Source organism: Macaca mulatta, chromosome 10 (genome assembly GCF_049350105.2).
Source record: "Macaca mulatta isolate MMU2019108-1 chromosome 10, T2T-MMU8v2.0, whole genome shotgun sequence".
Lineage (NCBI taxonomy): Eukaryota > Metazoa > Chordata > Mammalia > Primates > Cercopithecidae > Macaca > Macaca mulatta.
In genome coordinates, this window is record NC_133415.1 from 83,250,017 (window position 1) to 83,273,435 (window position 23,419).

Sequence of the window (23,419 nt, forward strand, 5' to 3'; positions counted from 1 at the left end):
CCATGGTCTCCCACAGCTAGAGAGGGCCATCAAGATGATCTTGAGGTCGAAGCTGGTGCAGGTCCAGCAGCAAATGGCCCAGAATCAGACGGCCCCCATGCTAGAGCTGGGCACCAGCCTCCTGAACCAGACCACTGCCCAGACCCGCAAGCTGACCGACATGGAGGCTCAGGTAACAGAGGGTGACTGAGTGGGCACTGAAGGCCTGTGGCTGACCAGGCTGGCTCATAGCCCCAGTCATCTTATCTTGATCTCTGACCCTGGGTAGGGTCAAGGCCTCCTCTGGGCCTGTAGCCCCCTGGGTCCCTCCTCCCTCATGACCTTCTCATAAAACAATCTCCTTCCAACCTATGAGCCCTGGGGGATGGATGCTGGGTTTGGCTTTTCTGCCTCTGTAACTTCAGTGCCCAGGTCTGTGCTGGGCACTGGGGTGAGGGGTATAGTAGCACAGCCCCCCTGCCCTCAGAGGGCTTACAATGCACCAGGGGAAGATGGATAAGAAACAATTCACTGGGCCCCTGGGGCCAAGGACTTGGAGAGAGGAGGTATCTGAGCAGCAAAGAGCAGGGAAAGAACTAGTGAATAAATGAAGGGTAGGGAAGTCAGTGGATGAAAAAGTGAGTAACAAGTAGACACAAGTTTGTGCCCATTTGTTTGTTTGATCCCCTGTGTGCCAGGCACTGCTTGAGGAGACTGGTTCTAGTATATAGCAGGAAACAAAGCAGGCACACATTCCTACTCCTGTGGAGCTTCCCCTGAAAACAGAAAGATGGGTGACATACATGGTTATGCGCTGCTTAACAGTGTTCCAGTGAACACCTTGCCACATAGACAACAGCGGCCCCATAAGAGTATCATATGCTGTTTTCATTGTACCTTGTCTATGTTTAGATACACATACAGAAATACTTCCCGCCGTGTTATAACTGCCTATAGTATTGCAGTCACATGCTGCATGGATTTGTAGCTTAGGAGCAATAGGCTGCCTCATATAGCCTAGGAGTGCAGGCAGCTATACCATCTACATTTTTGTAAGTACATGCTATGATGTTTGCAGAATGACTAAATTGCCTAATGACGACTTTCTTACATTTTTCAGTCATTAAGCAAGACATGGCTGTATATGTTAGCCAGTGACAGCGCTAAGGAGAAAATAGCATGGAAGAGAGAGCAAGAGGGGGTGCACTGGGAGTGGTGGGAAGGATGAGAGCTGCAAGTTCGTACAGCAAGGCCAAGAAGGGCCACAGAGAAGGTAGGGCTGCAGCAAGGCTTACTGAAGAGAGTACTCTAGACAGGGGATGTAGCACGTGCAAAGGCCCAGAGGGAGGATGGACATGCTGGTGGGTTCAAGAACATCAGGAGAACCGTATGCTGGAGTGACCAGGAGGAGAGTGGCAGGCAAGGGGCTGGAGAAGTCATAGGGACAGATCACACCACAGGGCCTTGCAGGCCATGGTGAGGACTGGGGCATTTCTGCTGCATGAGATGGGAGCCACAGGAAGCTTTTGAACAGAGCAAACATGTTTTAAGAGGCGGTCCCAGGCTGCTGAATAGAGACTAGACTGCAGGGAGTGAGGGAGGAGTCCAGGGCCAGAGTGAGGGCCACAGAGCAGGAGAGAAGTGGTCAGGTACCACCTGGAAGGCAGGGCAGACAAGCCCTACAGATGGGTTGGATGTGGGGGACAAGGATGACAGCTCTTGGGGCCTAAGCAGCAGGGAGAATGGAGCTGCCATTGCAGTGATGGAGAAAGGCAAATTTAGGAAGCAGATCATAAGCTAAGTTAGGGCCTGTGAAGGAGTAACCACAGGAACTATGACTGGGAGAGTGGAAATGGGTAAGTTTCTAGAGTGGCAGGGCCTGTGGGCAGGTGGGTGGTTGGGCAGGGCTCCTGTAGTACTTACGTAGCCCCCTACCTGCTTCTGCTTGCTGGGGCAGCTCCTGAACCAGACATCAAGAATGGATGCCCAGATGCCGGAGACCTTCCTTTCCACCAACAAGCTGGAGAACCAGCTGCTGCTACAGAGGCAGAAGCTCCAGCAGCTTCAGGGCCAAAACAGGTGGGTGTGGCACCTGGCACCAGACTGGGACAGGGGCTGGGGCTGGAGTGCAGACAAGATAGTTTTAGGTAGACTAAATAGATAGACTATTTAGGACCTAGGCCGGGCACCAGAACCAGTGCTGGGATTGAGGCTGGAGCCAGGACCGGAAGCTGGACATGGGCTGGTGTCTGGGATGGGGCCTGCTGCCAGAGCTAGGAGCTTGGATTAGGACTGGGGCAAGGAGGTATTCTGGGAGTTAGGGCTGAATCTAGAGCTGGGAATAGCCCCTGCTGGGGAAAGACTGAAACCAGGGCTGCAGCCCAGACTGAGGCTGGAAATGAGATTGGGTATGGGGCTGGGCTACGGACCAAGCAGGCACATTGCCTGGCCCCTGCACGGGGTGGGACAGGGGATAGGCATTTTCCTGGGGCCCAGGACACCCTAATTCTCTTTCCCTTTCCTTCCTTCCTTTCCTCCTTCTTTTATTTATCTCATAAATTTTAACAGCTTTATTGAGATCTAATTCACCCACCATACTACTCACCCTGTAAATTTTATTGGTTTTACTTCTTTGCAAATAAATAAATCTGGTGCTATCTACCTGCTTCCTTTCCCAGAAGAAACCACAGCTACCAGGTTCTTGTCTGCACTGTCAGAGAGTCTTTGCGTTTATAAGCAAATAGGCATCAGGGGAACACTCTTTAAATTACCGAAAAAAAATGGTCATGAGGTTTAGATAAAGCAGAAAAATCTGGCAGCTAAGGCTGATTTCATCTCCAATTCAAGTTGAGTGAAGAAAAAAACTGCCAAAGTCAGGGTTCTGGAGAAGGCAAAATCTATCCACTGAACGAGCCACAGGCCTGTGAATCAGGCCAGATGTTGTTGTTCACATGCTGGTTCAGGATAAGGCCAGAAGATCCCCCAGCTCTCTGATCTGGGTGCAATTAATGACAGTCTGCCCATCTTCTTATTCTCCCAATCCAAGGTCTCAGTGGCAAGGACTGGGACACTTTCAGTGACTCTAAATTAGCACCAGGTGTCTAGAAATCAATGAGGATGGAGGATGTCATCAGTAAACTCTTGGCCCGTGAAGGCAGAGCAGGAATTCTAGAATTTCAGTGTGCCCCAATTCTCTCTTTTCCTGCAGCATAATTGGGTGTCCAGAGGAAATTTCTTCTGCCCTAGCTGGACTCATTTTCTTAGTCTGCAGAATGAGTCGGCACAAGTGGATATACAGTAAAATGTCTCCCTCCCAGCCCTGTTCCTCAGCCACCCACCCAAGCCAGAGGTAGCCACTATTCCTAGTTTCTTGTGAACCCTTCCATTCATTCAACCAACAATTATTTTTTGAACTCTTTTCATGTGTTAGGCACTATTATAGACACTGTGGATATAGAAGTGAACAAAGAGACAAAAGCCCCTTTCCTCATGAAGCTGACATTCTATAAGCTGACATTCCAGGGTTTCTTATGAACATGCAAACACCTACATACAGAAGATTGTTAACTTACAACGGCTGGGCTTACAATTTTGTGACTTAACAATGGTACAAAAGTGATACACATGCAATAGAAACCGTACTTTGAGTACCCATACAACCATTGTGTTTTTCTCTTTCATTACAATATTCGATACCTTACATAAACTGTTCAATATTTTGTTATAAAATAGGCTTTGTGCTAGATGATTGTGCCCAACCACAGGCTAATGTAAGTGTTCTAGGCCTGTTCTAGGCTAAGCTAGGATGTTCAGCAGGTTAGGTGTATCAAATGCGTTTTTGACTTAGGACACTTTCAACTTAAGATGGCTTTATTAGGACGTAGCCCCATCATACGTTTTGAAGCATCTGTACACTCCCGTTTTTATCCTTTTTAAGCCCAAATGTAGCCTACTACTTGTTTGTACCTTGTTTTTATAAATTATTATTCAGTTACCTTAGAAAGATTCTATAACTGCATGACATGCTTGCTCATTCTTTTCTCCACCTTTACAATGCTCCACCATGTGTGGTCCCTGCTTTTATTTCTGCAGTCCCCAGTTAATGGATATTGAGGTTGTTTCCAGCTTTTACTAATCCAACCAGTGATATGATGAGTAACATTACTATATCTCATTTCACACACATGTGAGCAAATCTGGAGGATAAAATGCCCAAAAAGAAAGAGCTGAGTCAAAAGCTTTCTTTTGAAAAACTCCTCTTTGCTTCTAAATCCATTACAAAAAAAAAAAAAAAAAAAAAAAAAAAGTCTCTTGATTATTATAATATATCAGACAACAGGAACCTGTACAAAATAAAAGTGAAAGCTGGGCCCTCCATCCTGCCCCCATCTTCCTCCTCTCCATCTCCATCCACTCAAACCTGCTCTGCAGAAGTCACAGCCCTTGAGGGAATTTCTTTCATATTATCCCCAAACACAGGCACCACTGTGGTCTTTCCAGCCTTCTCCTATATGTTCACCCCATTTCTCTATATTTACATTAATACTTTCTTTCTTTCTTCTCTTGCCACACATGGGGTTAGACTTGATATGCCCCAAGTCCTGGGCATCTTTCCAATTCTGTGCAAATGCCTCCTTCTTCATGACTGCGGAACATTTCCAGGGACACCAAAACGCAACGGATTCAGCCAGTCCTGGCTGTTGGCCATCAAGGCTATATTGTTTTTTGTTTGTTTATTTTTCTATTAGAAGCAAGTCTACAGGGCCATTCTTGCCCATGCTCCCTAGAGGATATCTCCTGAGAGTAGACTGCTGGGTCAAAAAGCAAGCACATTGGGGATTTGATACTAGCTACCCAGTTGCTGGTGTCCCTCCCACACCACCTCTTTCTTCCACTAAACCTCAATCTATATTACTCCAGGGCCGGCTACCTATTTTCTCCTCTCCTCAACCTGTGCCTACAGTGGCCACAGGACGTTCCACCACACTTGAGTCTCATTGTCAGGCTGCAGGGACTCCAGGGCCCAGGGGAGGCGCGCCGGGGTGCATGCTTCGCGAGGATGCCAGGCTCATCTCTGTGCGCCCCCTACCCCGCAGCGAGCTCGAGAAGCGGTTGCAGGCCCTGGAGACCAAGCAGCAGGAGGAGCTGGCCAGCATCCTCAGCAAGAAGGCGAAGCTGCTGAACACGCTGAGCCGCCAGAGCGCCGCCCTCACCAACATCGAGCGCCGCCTGCGCGATGTCAGGCACAACTCCAGCCTCCTACAGGACCAGCAGCACAGCCTGAGCCAGCTGCTGCTGTTGTTGCGGGACCTGGTGCAAGAAAGGGTTAACGCCTCGGCTCCGGGTGAGTGAGCGGAGTGCGCCCCAGTGCGGCTAAAGACGGGTGGGAGATGGGAGGGAGACCCTGCTCACACTCCAGGGTCTCTGGGTACCTGGGGGCCATTGCGGGCTCCACCCTCCCCGACCATCTGTGAAACAGAAATAACAATAAACAGTAATAACAATGTCAGCAACAACAATCCCAATCCAGGCCCTGTCCCCTAATTCAGTGTGTCACCTTGGGCATGCCCCTGCCGCTCCCTTGGCCTCAGTTTACCCGTGGGTTTTGGAGGGGAGGATAAGGGCAACAGCAGTCCAGACTGACAAGTTTGGTCTCCAGGATTCACTCTCCAGCCGCACTTTCTTGGGCTTGTCCTACCCCTCCCTGGGCCTCAGTTTCCCTAGCTATAGAATGGGGAGGAACTGGGAGGTTGGATTCAATGCACCCCAAGGACCTCTCATCTTAATGTCCCTGTCCCTAAGCCCAAGAGGGCCAAACAGAAGTGAAGAGGCATCCCTGGCCCTGGCTTCTGGGGCAGGAAAACAATGCTAGGCCAGCCTCTCAGGGCCTCACTGACTCCTCCTAACACAGCCTACTTGGGTTATCCAAGGCATTCTTGGTCCCAGCGGCAATCACTCAGTCAACAAACATTTACTAAGCACTTACTGTGTTCCAGGCCCAGGGCTGGGTGCTGGAGATACAGCAGTGAATGCACAGTCACAGCCCCTGTCCCTTGCAAAAATGTTCGATCCCTGGTCTATGAGTCCCAGAGGGAAGGAGAAAGAAATACAGTTTTTGAGTGCCAAATATGTGCCAGATGCTCAGCTATCAGTGTTCCTGAAGTTTCTAGACCATGAAAACAGACAGGTCCAAAGGCTGTGCGAAGGAGAAGGGCTCTTAGCCTGAGGCTAGCAGGGGCATGGGAGGCTTTTGAACAGAGTGGGACTACTTTCAAGAAGCTCTGATTGGAACCATGTGTGGAGATGGCTTGATGAGAGAGAAAGATCAAAGGGGCTGCTGCTGCTCCTAGATCCATAGGGGAAGTCTGGAAAGCCTTTAAGACCCAATAGTGATGGCAGTCCAGGCGCCACCAGTGCAGACAAGGATTTGAGGGCAGAGGATCCCACCTGGCTCCATCTAAGTCTGACAGACACTGCTGAGTAGGGATTTGAGGCCTAAGGAAGCTACAGGCAGGAAAAGTAGACACCTTCTACACCGCGACATGTGGATTAACCTGAACCCATCACTGGCTTATGCATAGACCTGGCCGTGAGCTACCTGAATTCATCCCATGTGTGGGTTTCTTGTAGCTCAGCCCAAGGCACAGGGCCTGGGCCCAATGCCTCCCACTAACCCATGGCTAACCCAGTCCCCAGCTGAGGCTGAATGTCTACTCAATCGTCTGAGTAGGAGGTTGTGTTGGGCACCTCATCTTGAGCACCTTTTGCCCAAACACCCTGTCCCCTGTGCTCCACTATCACCAGGGAAGGACACTAGGCAGCTGCTTTCACCCCCTTCTGGATGGAGAAACTGAAGGACAGACTCAGTCGCCAGGTGTAGAAGAGAGGGTTGGTTGGAGATGGGGCACAGGAACCAGGCATTCTTGAAGTCTAGCAGGAAGGGAGCACTAGCTCTCTGCCTAGCTTTGTCCTAGTCAGATAGAGGCTGGTGAAAGGAGAAAAGAGTCAAGTCTTCTGATGTTTTCAGGCAGTGGGGAGTTTGGTTCAGAAGGTTACAAGGACAAGGGCACAGGCAGAAAAGACCTAACCTGTGCACGATATAAAAGCAGCAATTGTTAATGCAGGCTGTTTGCCCAACCTTACGTATGCTCAGTGGTGGAAATCCAAGGGGAGATGTGTAGGAGGAAAGGCACTGGTTTTGCAGTCAGATGGGATAGAGTTCAAGCCCTGGCTCCTTCACTTATTGGCACTGGAACTTCATACAAGTCATTTATTTAACTTCTCAGAGCCTCAATTTTTCTTACCTGTAAAATGGGAATAATAATCTCATAGAGTTCTTGCACAGAGAATCAGATGAGTTCAGGCATACAAAAGGGTTCAGCACAGTGCCTATGGCCAAAAGCAAGGGAAACTGGTGCAAAGTACCAGCCCAGATATTCAGAGGAGGACCAGGTCAAACCATTACATGTCAATATCAGTCCATCCTATTCTAATGCCTCCCAAAAATATTTTTCCTGGTCCCAAACTACCCCTGGCATTACATGGCACCTTGGAAACACTACAATACATGGTGAATATTTCACTTTTAGTGTTGATATTATTGTTGTTATTGTTATTGACATTGTTGTAAACTAAGGAAAGTAACAGTGAGCAGAGCCTTGGAAAGGGTGGCTGGAAATCTCAGGCCAACCCTGGCTCTGTCCTTGCCTTACTGGGTGAGGTTCAGCCCATCCCTTCTCACCATGAGGCCAACAGCCTCCTCATGCTTGGCTGGACCCCATTCCCCATGGGGAACTAGGGGGGGTGCCGACAGGTAGGGCAGTGGAGACCCCTGCCCAGGAAATGCTTGTGGGTGAACTGGGATGGATTTGGGGGTCTTTGTCACCTCATTTGTGACATGAGAGCAATAGCCTTCTCCGGACAAGTGCCCCAGATCCAAGATCTGGGATCCCTGAAGTTCAGATGTAAAGCCAAACCAGGAAGTCCCACCCTGTGATAGCCTCCTGGTTCCTCATTGGTTTTGATGACCTATCCATCTGGAATTTTAGCCCCATCCTGTGTACCTGCCTACCCAGAGAGACTGGATTCTGGTAGAATCATAGTTCAAACCTCTAACTGATTCCACTAATTGAGACAGAGGAGATTTTAAATCTCTGCACTTTATCTGTCAAGTCACTTTTTCCAGGCCAGGCCTAGAAACCCCTGGTAAGTTTTGGTCATTAATACTATCCTGATCTCATGTAGTCCAGAGGGAAGAAACAGGGGCCCTTTAAGGCCAGCTGTCAGCTTCCAGGGAGGACAGAATGAGGGAGCCTATGCCCAGGGCAGCAGGGAGATCCAGCCAAAAGGGTGGGCTATGGAGGGGAACTCACAGCTTCCCACCCAAGGGAGCTCCAAAGAAGGAAGGTTCTGCCTTACCTGGCTGTGTGTCCTTGGGCCAGTTGCCTCACTCTTGGGCCTCAGTTTCCTGGTCTGTGAAATGGGAAGTGCCTCACTGGAGTTCAGGCCCCAGTAACTCTCTCCCAGAAAACTCTAGCAGCCTCCTCTCTGGCCTCTCAGCTTTGAGTCTCATCCTCTCCAGCCCCCACTCCACACCCTGGACAGAGTGCTCTTTCTCAGCCCAGATAATCTGGGCTCCTCAGCCTGGCATTCAAGGCTGACCTGGCCCGCCCTGCTGAAATCTCAGCTTCCTCTCTCCTTTTCCTTTCCCACCTTCTCTGTGCCAGCCTCGTTGTACCCTCTCAGTTTCATCAAACAACAAGGAGCCTCCCTGGTCTCAACTCCTCTCTCATGGTATGAGTCATTTCCTTTCCTTGGCCTCAGCCTCAGTTCCCCTCCTCATGCCCTGTCTTCACACACTAGGGCCCTTCCTACCTTGGGGCCTTTGCATATGCTGTTTCCTCTGCCTGGAACACCTTCCCCTTCCCCATTGGGCAACTCCCGCTCATTGTACAGGTCCCAGCTTACTGTCACCTCCTCTACGAAATCTTCCCAGGTCTGACTCATCTCCCTGTCCCCAGCACCTCCCAACCCAGAACCTGGCACAAAGCAGGCGGGCATGCGCACTTGGACCCTCTCTTTCCTTGCCCATCTCCAGCTGACTTTTGTGTTGTCCCTTTGCAGCCTTCATAACGGCAGGTGAGCAGGTGTTCCAGGACTGTGCAGAGATCCAGCGCTCTGGGGCCAACGCCAGTGGTGTCTACACCATCCAGGTGTCCAATGCAACGAAGCCCAGGAAGGTTAGGGGGCTCCCTGGGAACTGTGGCTGTTAGAGGGTACAGAGCCAAGGGCTTCCCAGACAGACACCCCCTGCTCCATCGGGACTTTGCCCAGTATCTGAAATACCAGAGGTGTAGGGATGGCTTTGACTTCTGAAACCCCCAGCAGTCAGGGGTCAGATTGTGGAGATAAGCAGAAGTTCCCAAAGTTGGCAGTGTATCCTTCACCAGCATCACTTTAGAGGTGCTTTCATCAGAACAGCAGGAAATAGTTCTGTGTTGGTTAAGATGATGATAGCTGATATTACAAACAACCCACAAAATTTCAGGGCCTTAGCCCAAAGATGTTTCTTTCTAGTTTACATATTGAAGGCAGGACTTGGGATTCTGCCCCATGTGGAAATTAGAAACCAGGGCTAATGGAGGTGCCACCATTTTCAATGAGTGGCTCCCAAGGTTGTCCTAAAATTTAAGGTCAAGTCATCAGATAAGGAGGGTGACAGAGAAGAGCACGGATGTCAGGAGGGAGGGTCTGAGAGCCAGGCCTAGAAGGGAAACAACTAGCAGATTCCAACTTCACAATTTCCTTTTTTTTTTTTTTTGAGATAGGGTCTTGCTCTGGTGCCCAGGCTGGAGTGTAATGGCATGATCACAGCTCACTGCAGCCTTGACCTCCTGGGCTCGAATGATCCTCCTGCCTCAGCCTTCCAAGTAACTGGGACTACAGACACATGCCACCATGCCCTGGCTAAAATTTTTAAATATTTTGTAGGGACAAAGTCTCCCTATGTTCCTAGGCTGGTCTCAAACTCTTGGGCTCAAGCGATCCTCCCTCCTCGCGCCTAAACTGCTAGGATTACAGGTGTGAGCCACCATTGCTCTATTTCCTTTCACCCCCTCTTAATATACCAAAGAGAATGCCTCTGTTTGTCCCCAGGTTGTCTTTTACACTTCTCACACACCTGCTAAACTCTCCTTTCAACAAAAAGAGGTCAAGCTTCCATTTACCTAGTATGTGCCAGGCACTGTTCTAAACACTTTACGTGACTCATCTCATTTCATTTTCACAACCCCAGTTTGCAGATGAGAGACTGAGGCACAAAGAGGTTAAGGTATGAACCTCCATTTTACAAATGAGAAGAGGAAGGCTCTGAGAGGTCATTACTTACCCACCACTTTAGAAAAATGATGGCAATGGATGGGCAATTTGAGCCTGGATCTTTCTGATGCCCAGAACCCCCAGGCTCACCTGTTGCTCTGTGGGGGTCTGTCAGCCTAGCCACATTTGGGCCAGCACAGACCTGGCCTCTGGCTGCCTCCAAGGGCTCCCAGCTGTGCCTTGCCCACCCCCTCCAGGTGTTCTGTGACCTGCAGAGCAGTGGAGGCAGGTGGACCCTCATCCAGCGCCGTGAGAATGGCACCGTTAATTTCCAGCGGAACTGGAAGGATTATAAACAGGTAACCCTGCTGCCTTGGGGAGGGGCCGTTCAGCCCTGAAACTTGGGGCAGGGGTTGGGCTGTTGGAAGGGGACTGCTTTGCCCTCATTCCTCCCCCAGAAAAAATCAACTCATCTAAAGTTGACAGTGCACATCTGCTTTATGGTACCCCATCACCTGAATGTTCTTTTTGAAAGCTTTGACATATATTCTAAGAAAAAAAGTTTAGCTTTATTTTTGTTTTAATTTTTTTTTTAAAAAATAATACATATACATTGCTAATTTTTTAAAGAATACAAAGGAGGGGACAGAATAAAAATCCCCCCCAGTCACCCCTGACTATATTACTTTAATGAAGTTTCTTGTCTTTTCATACACCTATGGTCATATCTGCAGGAGAGATTCATCAACGAGGAATTGCAGGGCCAAAGATCACATGTATTTTATCAGAAGAGAAACCCGATTGTTTTCCAATTTTTTAATTAGGTTTGAATAAAGGATTTTTTGTCAAGCTGACTTAAAATACTTAAAAACTCTTAAAGTTTTCAAAGCCAAAGAAATAGAAAAAGATTCCCACAAGGTGATACAGCAGTTCTGTTATTTGTGTCTGCTTGCTGTTTATTTAGGGAATACTTATAAATAAATACCAAATTAAGTTATGAGTGTTTTGAACTAATTGGGTTTTAAACAATAATTAAAATGGCAAGGAGGAATAGGGTGTCCAGGTGCAGAAGTACACAAAAGAACACTGAATATTAACCATCAGGCTAATCCGCACTGCATCGTGACTAAATTGGGGAGCGGGCTTTGGGTGTGCCCCTGTCCTTGGTGCTGAATTCTTGTTCTGTCCAAGGGCATTGGGACATGACATTCCCCACACTCTCAGTTTTACATTTCTGTGTTGCTGAAATCTTGCAGTGGCTGCGCTGTCACTGAACAAAGTTTGCTCTATTTATGTAGCTGATTGAAATACTTATTTAATTTTTGTTGAGGTTTAACATACATGTGACTAAGCACACAAATAAAGTGTAAGTCTCAGTGAACCTTTACATATGTATTCAACCATGTGACCACCACTCAGAGCTAGACGTACAACACTCCCAGCACCCCAGAGGCCCACTTTGTGCCCCCTCCCAGTCAATACTCCACCAAAGGTAGTCACCAAAGATTAGTTTTCCTGTTCTTGAACTTCAGAGGAATGTGATCTCAGTAACTTTTAACAGGCTTTTACACTTACAAAAATCTTAGTCTTTTCCCTGCAGCAGGTGGAGGGCTCCCACTCCCAGTCCTGCCTACATTGTACTTATGAACTTGATCATTAAGCACAGTGGTTTTGTATAAGCAGCCCTGGAGCCTGGCCCAGCCCAGCTCCTCAGCCAGGGACATGGCCTCCTCCTCAGCATGAGTCTCACCCCACGCTCCCCTCCCTATAGGGCTTCGGAGACCCAGCCGGGGAGCACTGGCTGGGCAATGAGGTGGTGCACCAGCTCACCAGAAGAGCAGCCTACTCTCTGCGTGTGGAGCTGCAAGACTGGGAAGGCCACGAGGCCTATGCCCAGTATGAACATTTCCACCTGGGCAGCGAGAACCAGCTATACAGGTGGGCTCAGGGCCCAGACCGGTGTGGGGGCTGGGGTCTTCAGGCTAGTGGGTGGGCTGGGGTCCCCAGGCTAGTGTCTACAGAGTCTGCTCCAAGGGTCAGTCTCTGGGCGTCTCCTGTTCCTGCCATCTGTCCCCCATTTGGGTACGCGTCATGGGATCTGGAAGCGGCTGGTTAGCACTCAGCATGTCCTAGCCACTGGGTGGAGTGGAAAGAATGTCACCAGCGCTGCCATCTGAGGAGCAAGAAGGGGTCTTCCAAGGTCAGTCACCCCAAGTCAGCCTTTTTACAGAGACCCAGAAGCAAAAGGAGGTGACTTGCCCAGCCTGTCCTATGCCCGGGGTTGGGTGGAAGGGTCCCTGGGCCGGAAGTTGAAATTCCTGCGCTCATTGTGGCCTTGCTCCAGCTTGCTTTGGGAATTTGGACAAGGCAGTCTGGCTTCTCTGAGCTTCTGCTTCTTCAATAGCAGGATGAGCTTAAACATGACGATATTGTAAGATGATCAAGGTTTCTCACCCCGTCCTCAGCCTGGTTCTTGGTATATTTGGGAAAAGGAATTAGCATTTATTGAGCACCTACTATGTTCCAGGCACCATTATTCCATTTAATCTTCCCCACAACACTTTCAGGTAGGCATTACTGTACCTACTTTAGTAATATGGAAACTGAGACACCAAGTTTAAGTATCCTGCCCAAAGTTACAAGTTAAATGAGCTGGGATTTGAACTCAGATCTCCCCGCTGCCAAAACTCATGATGTCTCCACAACATGACATTGCCTCTCAGAGAAATTTAAGGATCTTTTAGATAAGCCTGGGTCCTGGCTATCTCTGAACCAGGAAAAAATTGGATTTATACACTCACAGTCACAGGGCTGCAAAAAACCTCACATGTCATCTGGTTCTTCATAGATTCCCTCCATAGTTGCAATCATCATCCAGCTGTACTGGAATACCTCCACTGATGGGAAGGTCGCTTCCTCCCAAGGAATGTCCGAATGACTCTCTGTCCTCCTGAACTTTATGCCTGATTCCACTTCTGGGAACTTCTCAGTGATATGTCCCCATTCTTTCCTCCAGCTGAGTCCCATTTAAGCCACTGGCCACCAAAGCAAAGGCTTTTTTGAGGCAGGGTCTCACTCTGTTGCCCAGGCTGGAGTGCAGTGGTGTGATCACAGCTTACTGCAGCCTTGACCTCCCAGACCTCCCAGGCTCCAATGACCTTCCCACCTCAGCCTCCCAAGTAGCTGGGATTATAGGCATGCACCACCATGCACAGCTAATTTTTGTATTTTTTATAGAAACAGGGTTTCCCTGTTTTTATAGAAACAGGTTGCCCAGGTTCTGACATCCCTCCTTATGGGATCCATACCAACCTGATAATGCGAGGTCCAGAGCGGAATGAAAAATTCCTTGGATGTCCCCCTACTCCTCACACCTGACCAGTGAGTAGCTACAACACCATGTTGAGTTCCATTTAAGCCACTGGCCACCAAAGCAAAGGCTTAAGTCCTGACTCCATCCCTACTTCCCTGAATGACCCTGAGCAAGTCCCTTCACCTTTTCATATGTAGAATGGGTGCCTTAGGCATACCTACCTCAAAAAGGGTGTGATGAGGCCTGAATGAGATACTGCATGTGAAGCATTAACACAGTGCCTGGCATGTAGTAAACACTCAGCAAATAAATTACAATCACTGTCCCAAGGCAGCCCTTCATACCCTTCACTGGACTGCTTTCTGGGAGCACTGCTGTTCCCATCCCCAGACATAGTAAGTGCCTAAAAGGAAGCTGAGGGAGCCTCCCAAGTCTTTTCTACACAGAGAATGATTAAGTCTCATTTCCCTGGTGACAGACACAGTCTGTGACTGGAGGTGTGGTGACCGAGCCAACCACATACCCAGGCCCTGTATTCCCTCTGAATTCCCACTGGTGAATTTCTCAGGCCCTGTCCTGGGGGTACAAGAGCTTCCTTGAGCTTCCTTGGCCACATCTGCCATCCACTTGCCTCCACCCAGCAAGACCTTTTTTATTTTATTTTCCGTTTTATTTTTCTTTTCTTTTTTTTTTTTTTTTTTTTTTTAGACAGGGTCTCACTCTATTGCCCAGGCTGGAGTGCAGTGGCATGATCACAGCTCACTACAACCTTGACCTCCCAGACCTCCCAGGCTCCAGTGACCTTCTCACCTCAGCCCCCCAAGTAGCTGGGATTACAGGCATGCACCACTATGCCCAGCTAATTTTTGTATTTTTTATAGAAACAGGGTTTCCCTATGTTGCCCAGGCTGATCTCGAACTCCTGGGGTCAAGCAATCAGCCTGCCTCAGCCTCCCAAAGTGCAGGGATTACAGGCATAAGCCACCCTGCCCAGCCTCAGCAGGACCTTCTTAATTGCTCCCAAATTGGCTCCCTACTTCGGCTGCCAATGCAGCCTCCCCCAACCCTGCTGTACAAACACCCCACATTCTCTCCAACCAGGCCCAACCATCTGCCAAGGGCCAAATAATAACAAGCACTGAATGTGTTGAGCAGTCACCCCGGGCACTGCTCTTCACACTTCACACACTGACATCACCAAATCACAATAACAAACGACAGCAGCACTGTTAATTTCACTCTTGTTACCACTGGAACAGATGAAGAAATTGAGGCTCAGTGGGGTAAGACAATCCTCCAAGGCCATGCAGCTATCAAGTGGCAGAGCTGGAATTTGAATCCAGGCTTTCTGCCCCCAGATCTCATGGTCTTCATCACCAGGCAGGGTTGGACATGCCCACCAAGGCCACAGAGCCTGGCAAAGAAATAGAAACCCTCACCCGGCTGGCCGCAGATGTCGAAGCTGCAGAGCTGGGGTGCCCTGGAGCCCAGATCCATGGGGGCTGGTGTGGTCAGGGAAAGCTTCTTAGAAGAGGTGGGTGATTGTGAGGAGGTGTGATGGGGCTGGGGTTGCCAGATCATCATCAGCTGGGGAGCAAAGTGCACATAGGCTCTCAAGTCAGGCCACACTAGGCTGGCATGTGGCTCTGACCCTCATTCATTCTGAGACTTGAGCAGGTTTCTTTGGCTCTTGGGATTTCTGTTTTCGCATGTGTAAAATGGGAATAGGGTGTTGTGAGGATTAAATGAGAATGAGTTAACCTAGGCAAAGCACTTTGAACAATGCCTGACACATAGCAGATGCAAAAAAAAAAAAGAAAGAAAGAAAGAAAGAAGAAATGTTGCCGGGCACGGTGGCTCACATCTGTAATCCCAGTGCTTTGGGAGGCTGAGGCAGGCAGATTACTTGAGCTCATGTGTTCAAGACCAGCCTGGGCAACGAAGTGAGACCCTATCTTAACAAAAAATACAAACATTAGCTGGGCCTGGTGACACGTGCCCATAGTCCCATTTACTCAGGAGGCTGAGGTGGGAGGATTCCTTGAGCCCAAGAAGTCAAGGTTGTAAAGAGCCGTGATCGTGCCACTGCACTCCAGCCTAGGCAACAGAGCAAGATGCTGTCTCTAAAGAAAAAAAAATATATATATTAGCCATTATTATCATTATTGTGACCATTATCACTTCTCTCCAAGACTCAGGTTCAGTGAGATGGGGGAGGCCTGGCATACAGTAAGTGCTTTGTCCCTGGGAGGCAATAGGCAGGGAAGGCAATCCAGGAAGGGAAGCAGTCCAAGCCCTCCACCCAGGCTGGGGCCCTCCCTCCAAGAACACCTGGAGGGGAAGCCCAGCGTGGGACAAAGCCACTGGGGGAGTTCTTCCTTGACACAGCCCCAACCTGACTCTGGGCCCTTCTGCCACCACCACCTCTGGGTGGCTTCCAGGCTTTCTGTGGTCGGGTACAGCGGCTCAGCAGGGCGCCAGAGCAGCCTGGTCCTGCAGAACACCAGCTTCAGCACCATTGACTCAGACAACGACCACTGTCTCTGCAAGTGTGCCGAGGTGATGTCTGGAGGTAGGTGCAGGGTAGGGTGAAGTTCCACCCACCCACGGGCTTACCCAGATTGACACTCCCATTCCCTCCCCAGGTTCTTGTGTGCCCAGGTGCTGTCAGTAGGGTGGGTGCAGGTCCAGGCCTTGCCCACCCATAGGCTCACCTGGCTGTGCCCCTTCGGTGCCTTCCCCCACTGGGTCCTTGAGGTCCCCTCCAGGCCTCACCTCCTCCTAAAGCTGGCACCACCAGTTTTCCTCAGAGACAAGGCTAAAGGAACACTGAGTGCAGGGCCCCACGGGGAGGCACCTATCAGTCCTAACCCCAGGCAAGCCGAACCAGAATCAGGAGACCAGAGGGAGGCAGAGGGGCAGCTCCCCACCAGCTCTGACTCAGGCAGTGTTCCTTGGTAGGCACAGAGGTCAGAGAATGGGAAGTGGAGTGAATGGGAGACAGAGATAAAGTAGGAAGAACAGAGATGGGGGAGAGACCTTCTGAGACACAGAGGACAGATGGAGAAAGAGAGAGACACCAAGGCTCTCGGAGTCATTGAGCAGCAGATGGAGAGCTACACCGGGGCAAAGAAGTACAGAGGGAGATGTGGGAGAAAGACTCAGCCCAACAAGAGGCTGGGAGATGAACACAGCGTGTGAAAGTTGGGGGCCCAGAGGAAGGGAGGGCCAGAGACATGAAAGGCAGAGGAGGACCAAGACCATCAGACAAAGATGAACACAATGGGACACACAGAGACAGACCCAAGCACAGAGACCATCAGAGAGAAAGAGATGAACCTGGAGAGTGAGAGACTCAGACAGAGTGACAGAGACCACTAGGAAGCAGTGGGGAGAGCGATTTGGGGAGGCTGGGGAGCTGGAAAGGCAGAGGGTCAGGGAGGGAGGAAGACAGGGACACCAAGGGCTCAGGGAGAAGGCCGGGAGGAGCGAAGGGGCTCGAGGAGTGGCCAGAGCCCCTTGCTGCCCTCTAGAGGCCCGGGCTGAGCAGAGGGTCTATTGCCCACCCCACCCCCACTCCCACCCAGCCCCATCCCCAGCCAACTGGCTTCCCAGAGGAGGTAACAGCCCCGATTAGTCTTTGTTCTCTTTGGGACATAGGGGCTGCCCTCTTGCCATTGGCTGGGCTCCCACCTCCACCAAGCACCTTTCCTCCCTCTTCCACCAGGGTGGTGGTTTGACGCCTGTGGCCTGTCAAACCTCAATGGTGTCTACTACCACGCTCCTGACAACAAGCACAAGATGGACGGCATCCGCTGGCACTACTTCAAGGGTCCCAGCTACTCGCTGCGTGCCTCTCGCATGATGATACGGCCTTTGGACATCTAACAAGCAGCTGTGCCAGAGGCCGGACCACACAGGAGAAGCTCGGACTTGGCACTCCTGGACAACCCGGACCCAGATGCAAGACACTGTGCCACCACCTTCCTTGACACCCTGGGCTTCCTGAGCCAGCCCTCCTTGCCCCAGAAGCCCAGAAGGGTCATCTGCCCCCCTACTCCCCTCTGTCTGTTACATGGAGGGTATTCAGGGCCCATCCCTCTGATGTAGTCCTCACCCTTCTTCTCTCCCTCCCCCTTCAGGGGCTCCCTGCCTGAGGGTCCTTGAATGGGCTGAGAACAGACCAAACTAGACTCTTCAAAGGAATACATGACCAACGGTGGGGTTGCAGGCAGGTGGAAAGGTATTTGCACACCAGAAGCTGCCCAGATGGCCCAGGTTCTATCCCTTGGGTTGGCGAGAAGGCCATCTCCCATTCCAAGGTCCTGTTCCAAGCTTTCCTAGTCTTGAGATGTCCTTGAACTTTCTTTTCAAGTCTGAAGGGGCTGCATCCACCCCTTAATGGGTGGGTTAATCATTATTTCCCCTTCATACTCCACCACTTCTAGGCTCCAATGACTCCAGAGCTCAGGGTCTTTAGACTTCACCACTTCTAGGCTTTACCACTTCACCACTTCTGGGCTCCAATGTTTGGAGCTCAGGGTCTTTAGGAGACCTAAAAGGACATGCTCCTTCACCTCCAGCATGTCCTAGAGGATGTGTCACAGGGAATAACTATGGCTTGTCTCTAAAAGTACCTATGAGCAATGAGAAAAAGAAACAGCAGGTTAAGTCAAAGTGAACAGGCACTCTTAACTGCAGGACTGATCAGAGCCTTTAATATGGCCAAGTGCCTTGTGACTACCCATGAAGTGGCTAGAGTGGGCAGCTTTCTCCAAATTTACTTATTTGAAAATGGGCTCAGTTTGTCCCAGAGCATCTCACAGAGCTGTAGATGCTCTTGGACAAAGCTAGGGCTCCCCTGGCGCAAGGAGGAGCCCCACAGCCCCATCCCCACCTCAGCTATACTCACCCTTTTTGGCTACAAGGGCCACAGTGACAGCCTCAAACAACCTCTAAAAACAACTAGAAATAACCTTTCAGCTGAAACAGATACCATCCCTGAAGAAGGGTCTAGAACTTAGTCCCTGCCTGTGTTATAGGCTCATGCCTTCCAAAGCTCCTTCAAGCCCCAGGAAGCTGATCTCTACCTGGGTGGCTTCCCTCAGGACTTCCTGTAACCTCAACTCCCCCAGGCTCAATTACAGGGACTGTTGGGCAGGACATCTGTCTCCAAGTCCAGATCCTCTCTGCCTCCAAGCCGAAGCCCCTAGCCTCCCTCCCCTTCCCCATCCAGCAGTGATGCTGACTCTGTGGTGGTAGGTGGGGAGCTGCAGGGAAGGAGATCAGGCCTCTGCCTGAGCTTGGGAGACCAGGGCCCACGTAGCTTCTTTCAGAGGATGGAGTCAGAAAGGATCCACAGCCACCGTGTCACCTGCCCCCATCACTGTGTCATGCTCTCTGCCCTGTTGTCATCAGCCAACACCCAGGCCTAGCCAGGAGCCCATCTGTCCTACCGCCAGGATACACATCTGTCCTCAGAAGGTTTTCTCCTGGATGAGGCTGGGCCAATGGGAATAGGATACCTTCATCCCCCTGGCTCTGCCCCAGCCCTGAGTCCCACTCTCAGCCGATCCCTGAGCAAACCCAGCACAGACTGACTTTGATCTTATTCCTGGGAAACAGCACTTTTCCCCTTCAAGACCCAAAGGACATGGTTGCTGATGGTGGCACTTCAGGCAGGATGGGAAATCTTTAGGGGTAGGTTGCTGCCCAGAGAGCTCAAATTGCCTCAGGCAGCATTTGCCCAGCAGACTTTTATTTAGCCTCTACTGTGTGCAGTGTGGTGTGGTAGGCAGGGCTTTGGAGTCGGACAAACCTGCTCCAGCTCTGACACTTTGGTCCAGTGGCTCAGCCTCTCAAGGCACCAGTTATCTTCTCAATCGTCAAAGCCTCAGTTGTCCCATCTGTAAAATGGAGATGATAATATTCCTTCCCGGCTGGGCTGTGGCAAGGAGGAAATGAGACCATGTATGTCATCGTCTTAGTAGAGCCTGGCATGAAGCAGGTGCCTAATAATGTTTGTCCCCAAAGAGGTGAATGGGGTGAGGAAGGTATTCCCCAGCACATGCCGCTCCTTCTCCTGCACTCAGGTGAGGAAAAGGTGTTTTATTTTTGTATCCACGTCATTTATTTTTCTACTGTAGTTTCTAGGCTGATTGCAAGATAGAGAGGAGACAGGGCAAAGCTGTGAGGCCCAGGGACAGAACTCCTCTGGGTGGCATGAAGGCCCAAGTCCCTCTCTGTACTCCCATTTTATAAGGGGGCAGAAAGCTGATTTGAGTTGCCCTCAGACACCTGTTCTTCGTGTCATTTTATTTTATTTTTTTGAGACAGTCTCACTCTGTTGCCTAGGCTGGAGTGCAGCAGTGGCATGATCTCGGATCACTGCAATCTCTGCCTCCCAGTTCAAGTGATTCTCCTACCTCAGTCTCCTGAGTAACTGGAATTACAGACACCTACCACCACACCTGGCAAACTTTTGTATTTTTAGTAGAGACGGGGTTTCATCATGTTGGCCAGGTTGGTCTCAAACTCCTGGCCTCATGTGATCCACCTGCCTTGGCCTCCCAAAGTGCTGGGATTACAGGCGTGAGCCACCATACCCAGCCTCAGACACCCGTTCTTAAATATTCATCCTTCTTTCTTATCTTCCTTCCTCCTCCATGCCAGGACTCAGGTACAAGGGATAGAAATTCTAGCCCTAAGAAATAAATTGACTCACAATTTATTGTCTAAGGGTAAAGGCAAGTGAGGTTAGATCCAGAGGCTCAAATGATGTCAGCTCCAACTCTCAGCCCCTCCATCTGCCCCTCCATCTGCCCCATTGACTTCATTCTCAGCCAGGATCTTTCCTCACAAGAAGGCTCTGGCAGCCCCGGGCTCGTGTCCTCCCAGCTCAGGATCCCTGACTCGGGGAGCTCCCCTGTCTCCGTGGTTCCAGTAAAGGAATGATTTTCTGCAGCCAGGACTGGTCCTGTGTCCATCCTTGCGCTTATCACTCTTACTCTGCTTGACCAGACCTTGGTCACATGATCACGCCTGGCACCAGCAGTGGGGTCAGTGCCACCCAAGTCATGACTTCAGGAAGCAGGGATGCTGGGCAGGCAGGAGCAGGTGTTCACCTTCCCTCCTTCCCTGTCCCTGGCTCCCATCTTCTCTCCACCCCTGTGCCCTCTCTCAGCCTCTCCGTCCCCAGGTCGTGACCCGAGGCTCCAGTTCATCCCAGATTGCCTCAGACTATCATGGACACAGCTGTGTCCTGCCCAGGAATATTAGGTCCTGTTCTCAGTCCTGGCTCTGCCATTGGATCAGAGCCCCTGGCCCTCTCTGAACCTGTTTCCCATGGACAGAGCACCTAGCAACCTCTGGAAGCCCTTCTGACAGTGATGCTGACTCACAATGGCTGCAGACAAGACCAGCCTGAGGATCCTGGGCAGCACAAGGCACTGTAGAGGGCATGGCTGGTGTGGTCTCAAGCCTAGATTGGGTCTCCTGGGGGCCACAGCTCATAGGGACCAGCCTCTAGGATACCTGCATCTGCGGGTTCCTATGCAAAACCCTTGTCACCTCTCCCTGCACCAGGTTAGTTTTCTTACCATTTGAGTGATGAAGAAATTAGGCACTGGGCACAGTGGCTCCTAGCCTGTAATTCTAGCACTTTGGGAGGCCAAGGTGGGTGGATTGCCTGAACTCAGAAGTTCGAGACCACCCTGGGCAACATGGTGAAACCCTGTCTCTACTAAAAATACAAAAACTAGCTGGGCATGGTGACACATGCCTGTAGCCCCAGCTCCTCGGGAGGCTGAGGTGGGAGAATTGCTTGAACCGGGAGGCGGAGGTTGCACTGAGCTGAGATCTCGTCCCTGCACTCCAGCCTGGGTGATGGAACCAGACTGTCTCAAAAAAAAAAAAAAAAAAAAAAAAAAAAAAGAGAGAGAGAAAGAAAAGAAAAAAGAAATTAGGGCTCAGAGAGGGAAAGGGTCTCATCCAAGGCAGCACAGCCATGCACCACCTCCAGCACATTTGCATTTGTAAGCTGCCTTCCTCTCCCAGAACATTCTGGACATCTGGGTATCTACCACCAAACTCCTATACCAAGGGCAGGAGGAACTTTCTGGAAAGGCCTCCAAGACCCCTCAGTCTCTCCCACTGGCACCTGATGGATCCTGAGGGAGCCAGATCGGCAGAACACAGCATTTCTGAGATCTCTGCAAGTTCCCAGCAAAGGCAGTTTCCACACTGGGGAGAGAGTTCCCTGAGTACACCCCAGAGACATCCACGACGGGCGAGGTAGAAAGCGGCCATGTGCCGAGGGTGAGGGATGATCCTCATCAGGATGGTTTGTCTCAGTGGCTGGGGAATTTGACCCTTTTTTCTGAGTTTTCCTTCCCCTCAGTCTGTGTGGGCCTTCACCTCTCCCATTTAAAGATGCTTCAGAAAGCTGACAGCATCACCTTGGCAACACCAGAATCAACATCCTTAAATGAGAAGATGAGGTGAAGTGACTTGCCATGATTTGTTAATTCTACTTTCCCTCCTTAATAAAGCAGCTCACAAAGCTGTAATAATTAATCCAACATGGCACAAGTATAAGGATTAGCAAATGATGATCACAAATAATCCATGCGATATATGTGTATTATTTTTTATCGATCTCGGTTAACCTTGAGAAAGAAAATAATTAACCAGACTTGCTTTCTGATGTGACACAAAGGATAAGCCCACACCAGCCCACAGGCTATAAAAACAACTGACGGATATCATAATGCACAACCACTCAATATCCGTGTGACCTTAAATAAGTTGCACAACCTCCCTGTGCCTCAGGTTCCCCTCTGTAGCAAGCTGGTAATACTGCTGCTTCATGGGGTCACTGAAGGATTGATCAATGAATTTTTCTTTGCTGTGGCATGGGCATATTTGGCATCTGGTGAAGCCATGGACCCCTCCTCAGAATGGTGTCTTCACGTGCTGAAAATAAAATTAAATGCATTGGATTATGAAGGAAACAAATTATATTAAAAACACAGTCATTGGTCGGGCACGGTGGCTCACGCCTATAATCCCAGCACTTTGGGAGGCCAAGGCGTGCAGATCACAAGGTCAGGAGATCAAGACCATCCTGGCTAACACGGTGAAACCCCATCTCTACTAAAAATACAAAAAACGTTTAGCCAGGCATGGTGGCAGGCACTTGTAGCCCCAGCTACTCGGGAGGCTGAGGTAGGAGAATGGCGTGAACCCAGGAGGCAGAACTTGCAGTGAGCCAAGATTGCGCCACTGCACTCCAGCCTGTAAAAATACAGTCCTCTGTAGGCACATGTGTTATGCCAAGTTCCTGTGAGGGTCCAAAGGACACATCTGTTGTACCAAATAAGTTCCAGAGCTGAACCTCAGCACACATGTGTGCATCTGGGCACCTGTGCACAGAGCTTGTATGCACAGAGCAGGAACACATGCATGCTACAAAAGGCTCAAGAGCCAGACTCCAAACTCGCTGCCCTTGTTGATGATTTCCAGCTGATGGAAGATGGAAAGGCGAAGGTAGATGTGTTTTGGAGATAAAAGGCCTTGCTTCTCTGTTTACTGTCTATGTGACCTTGAGCGAATTGATTGACCTCTCTAAGACTCAGTTTTCTAGAATATAATATGGTTCTCTTCTCTCAGAGAAAGGGTGGAGTTCAGTGAGGTAACAGAAATGTAAGCATTGCATCATTCAGAATGCTCTGGGCTGCAAGTAACAGAACACCAACTCCACTGGTTTAAATGAAAAAGAAATTGATCATCTAGAGGTAGGCTTCAGGGATG

The 23,419-nt window shown here is 50.1% G+C and overlaps 1 protein-coding gene across 1 annotated transcript in view; it reads left to right on the forward strand.

Annotated features, from left to right (window-relative positions):
- ANGPT4 (angiopoietin 4) overlaps positions 1-20,570 on the forward strand; it is a 45,266-nt gene extending 24,696 nt beyond the window's left edge. The window contains exons 2-9 of the mRNA XM_001112522.5: positions 17-172; positions 1,937-2,058; positions 5,076-5,323; positions 9,103-9,218; positions 10,554-10,655; positions 12,068-12,234; positions 16,051-16,181; positions 17,337-20,570. Coding sequence (XP_001112522.3) covers positions 17-172; positions 1,937-2,058; positions 5,076-5,323; positions 9,103-9,218; positions 10,554-10,655; positions 12,068-12,234; positions 16,051-16,181; positions 17,337-17,497 — 1,203 coding nt within the window. The 3' untranslated portion in view covers positions 17,498-20,570. The remainder of the gene's footprint in view (positions 1-16; positions 173-1,936; positions 2,059-5,075; positions 5,324-9,102; positions 9,219-10,553; positions 10,656-12,067; positions 12,235-16,050; positions 16,182-17,336) is intronic.
- The last annotated feature ends 2,849 nt before the right edge of the window (positions 20,571-23,419 follow it).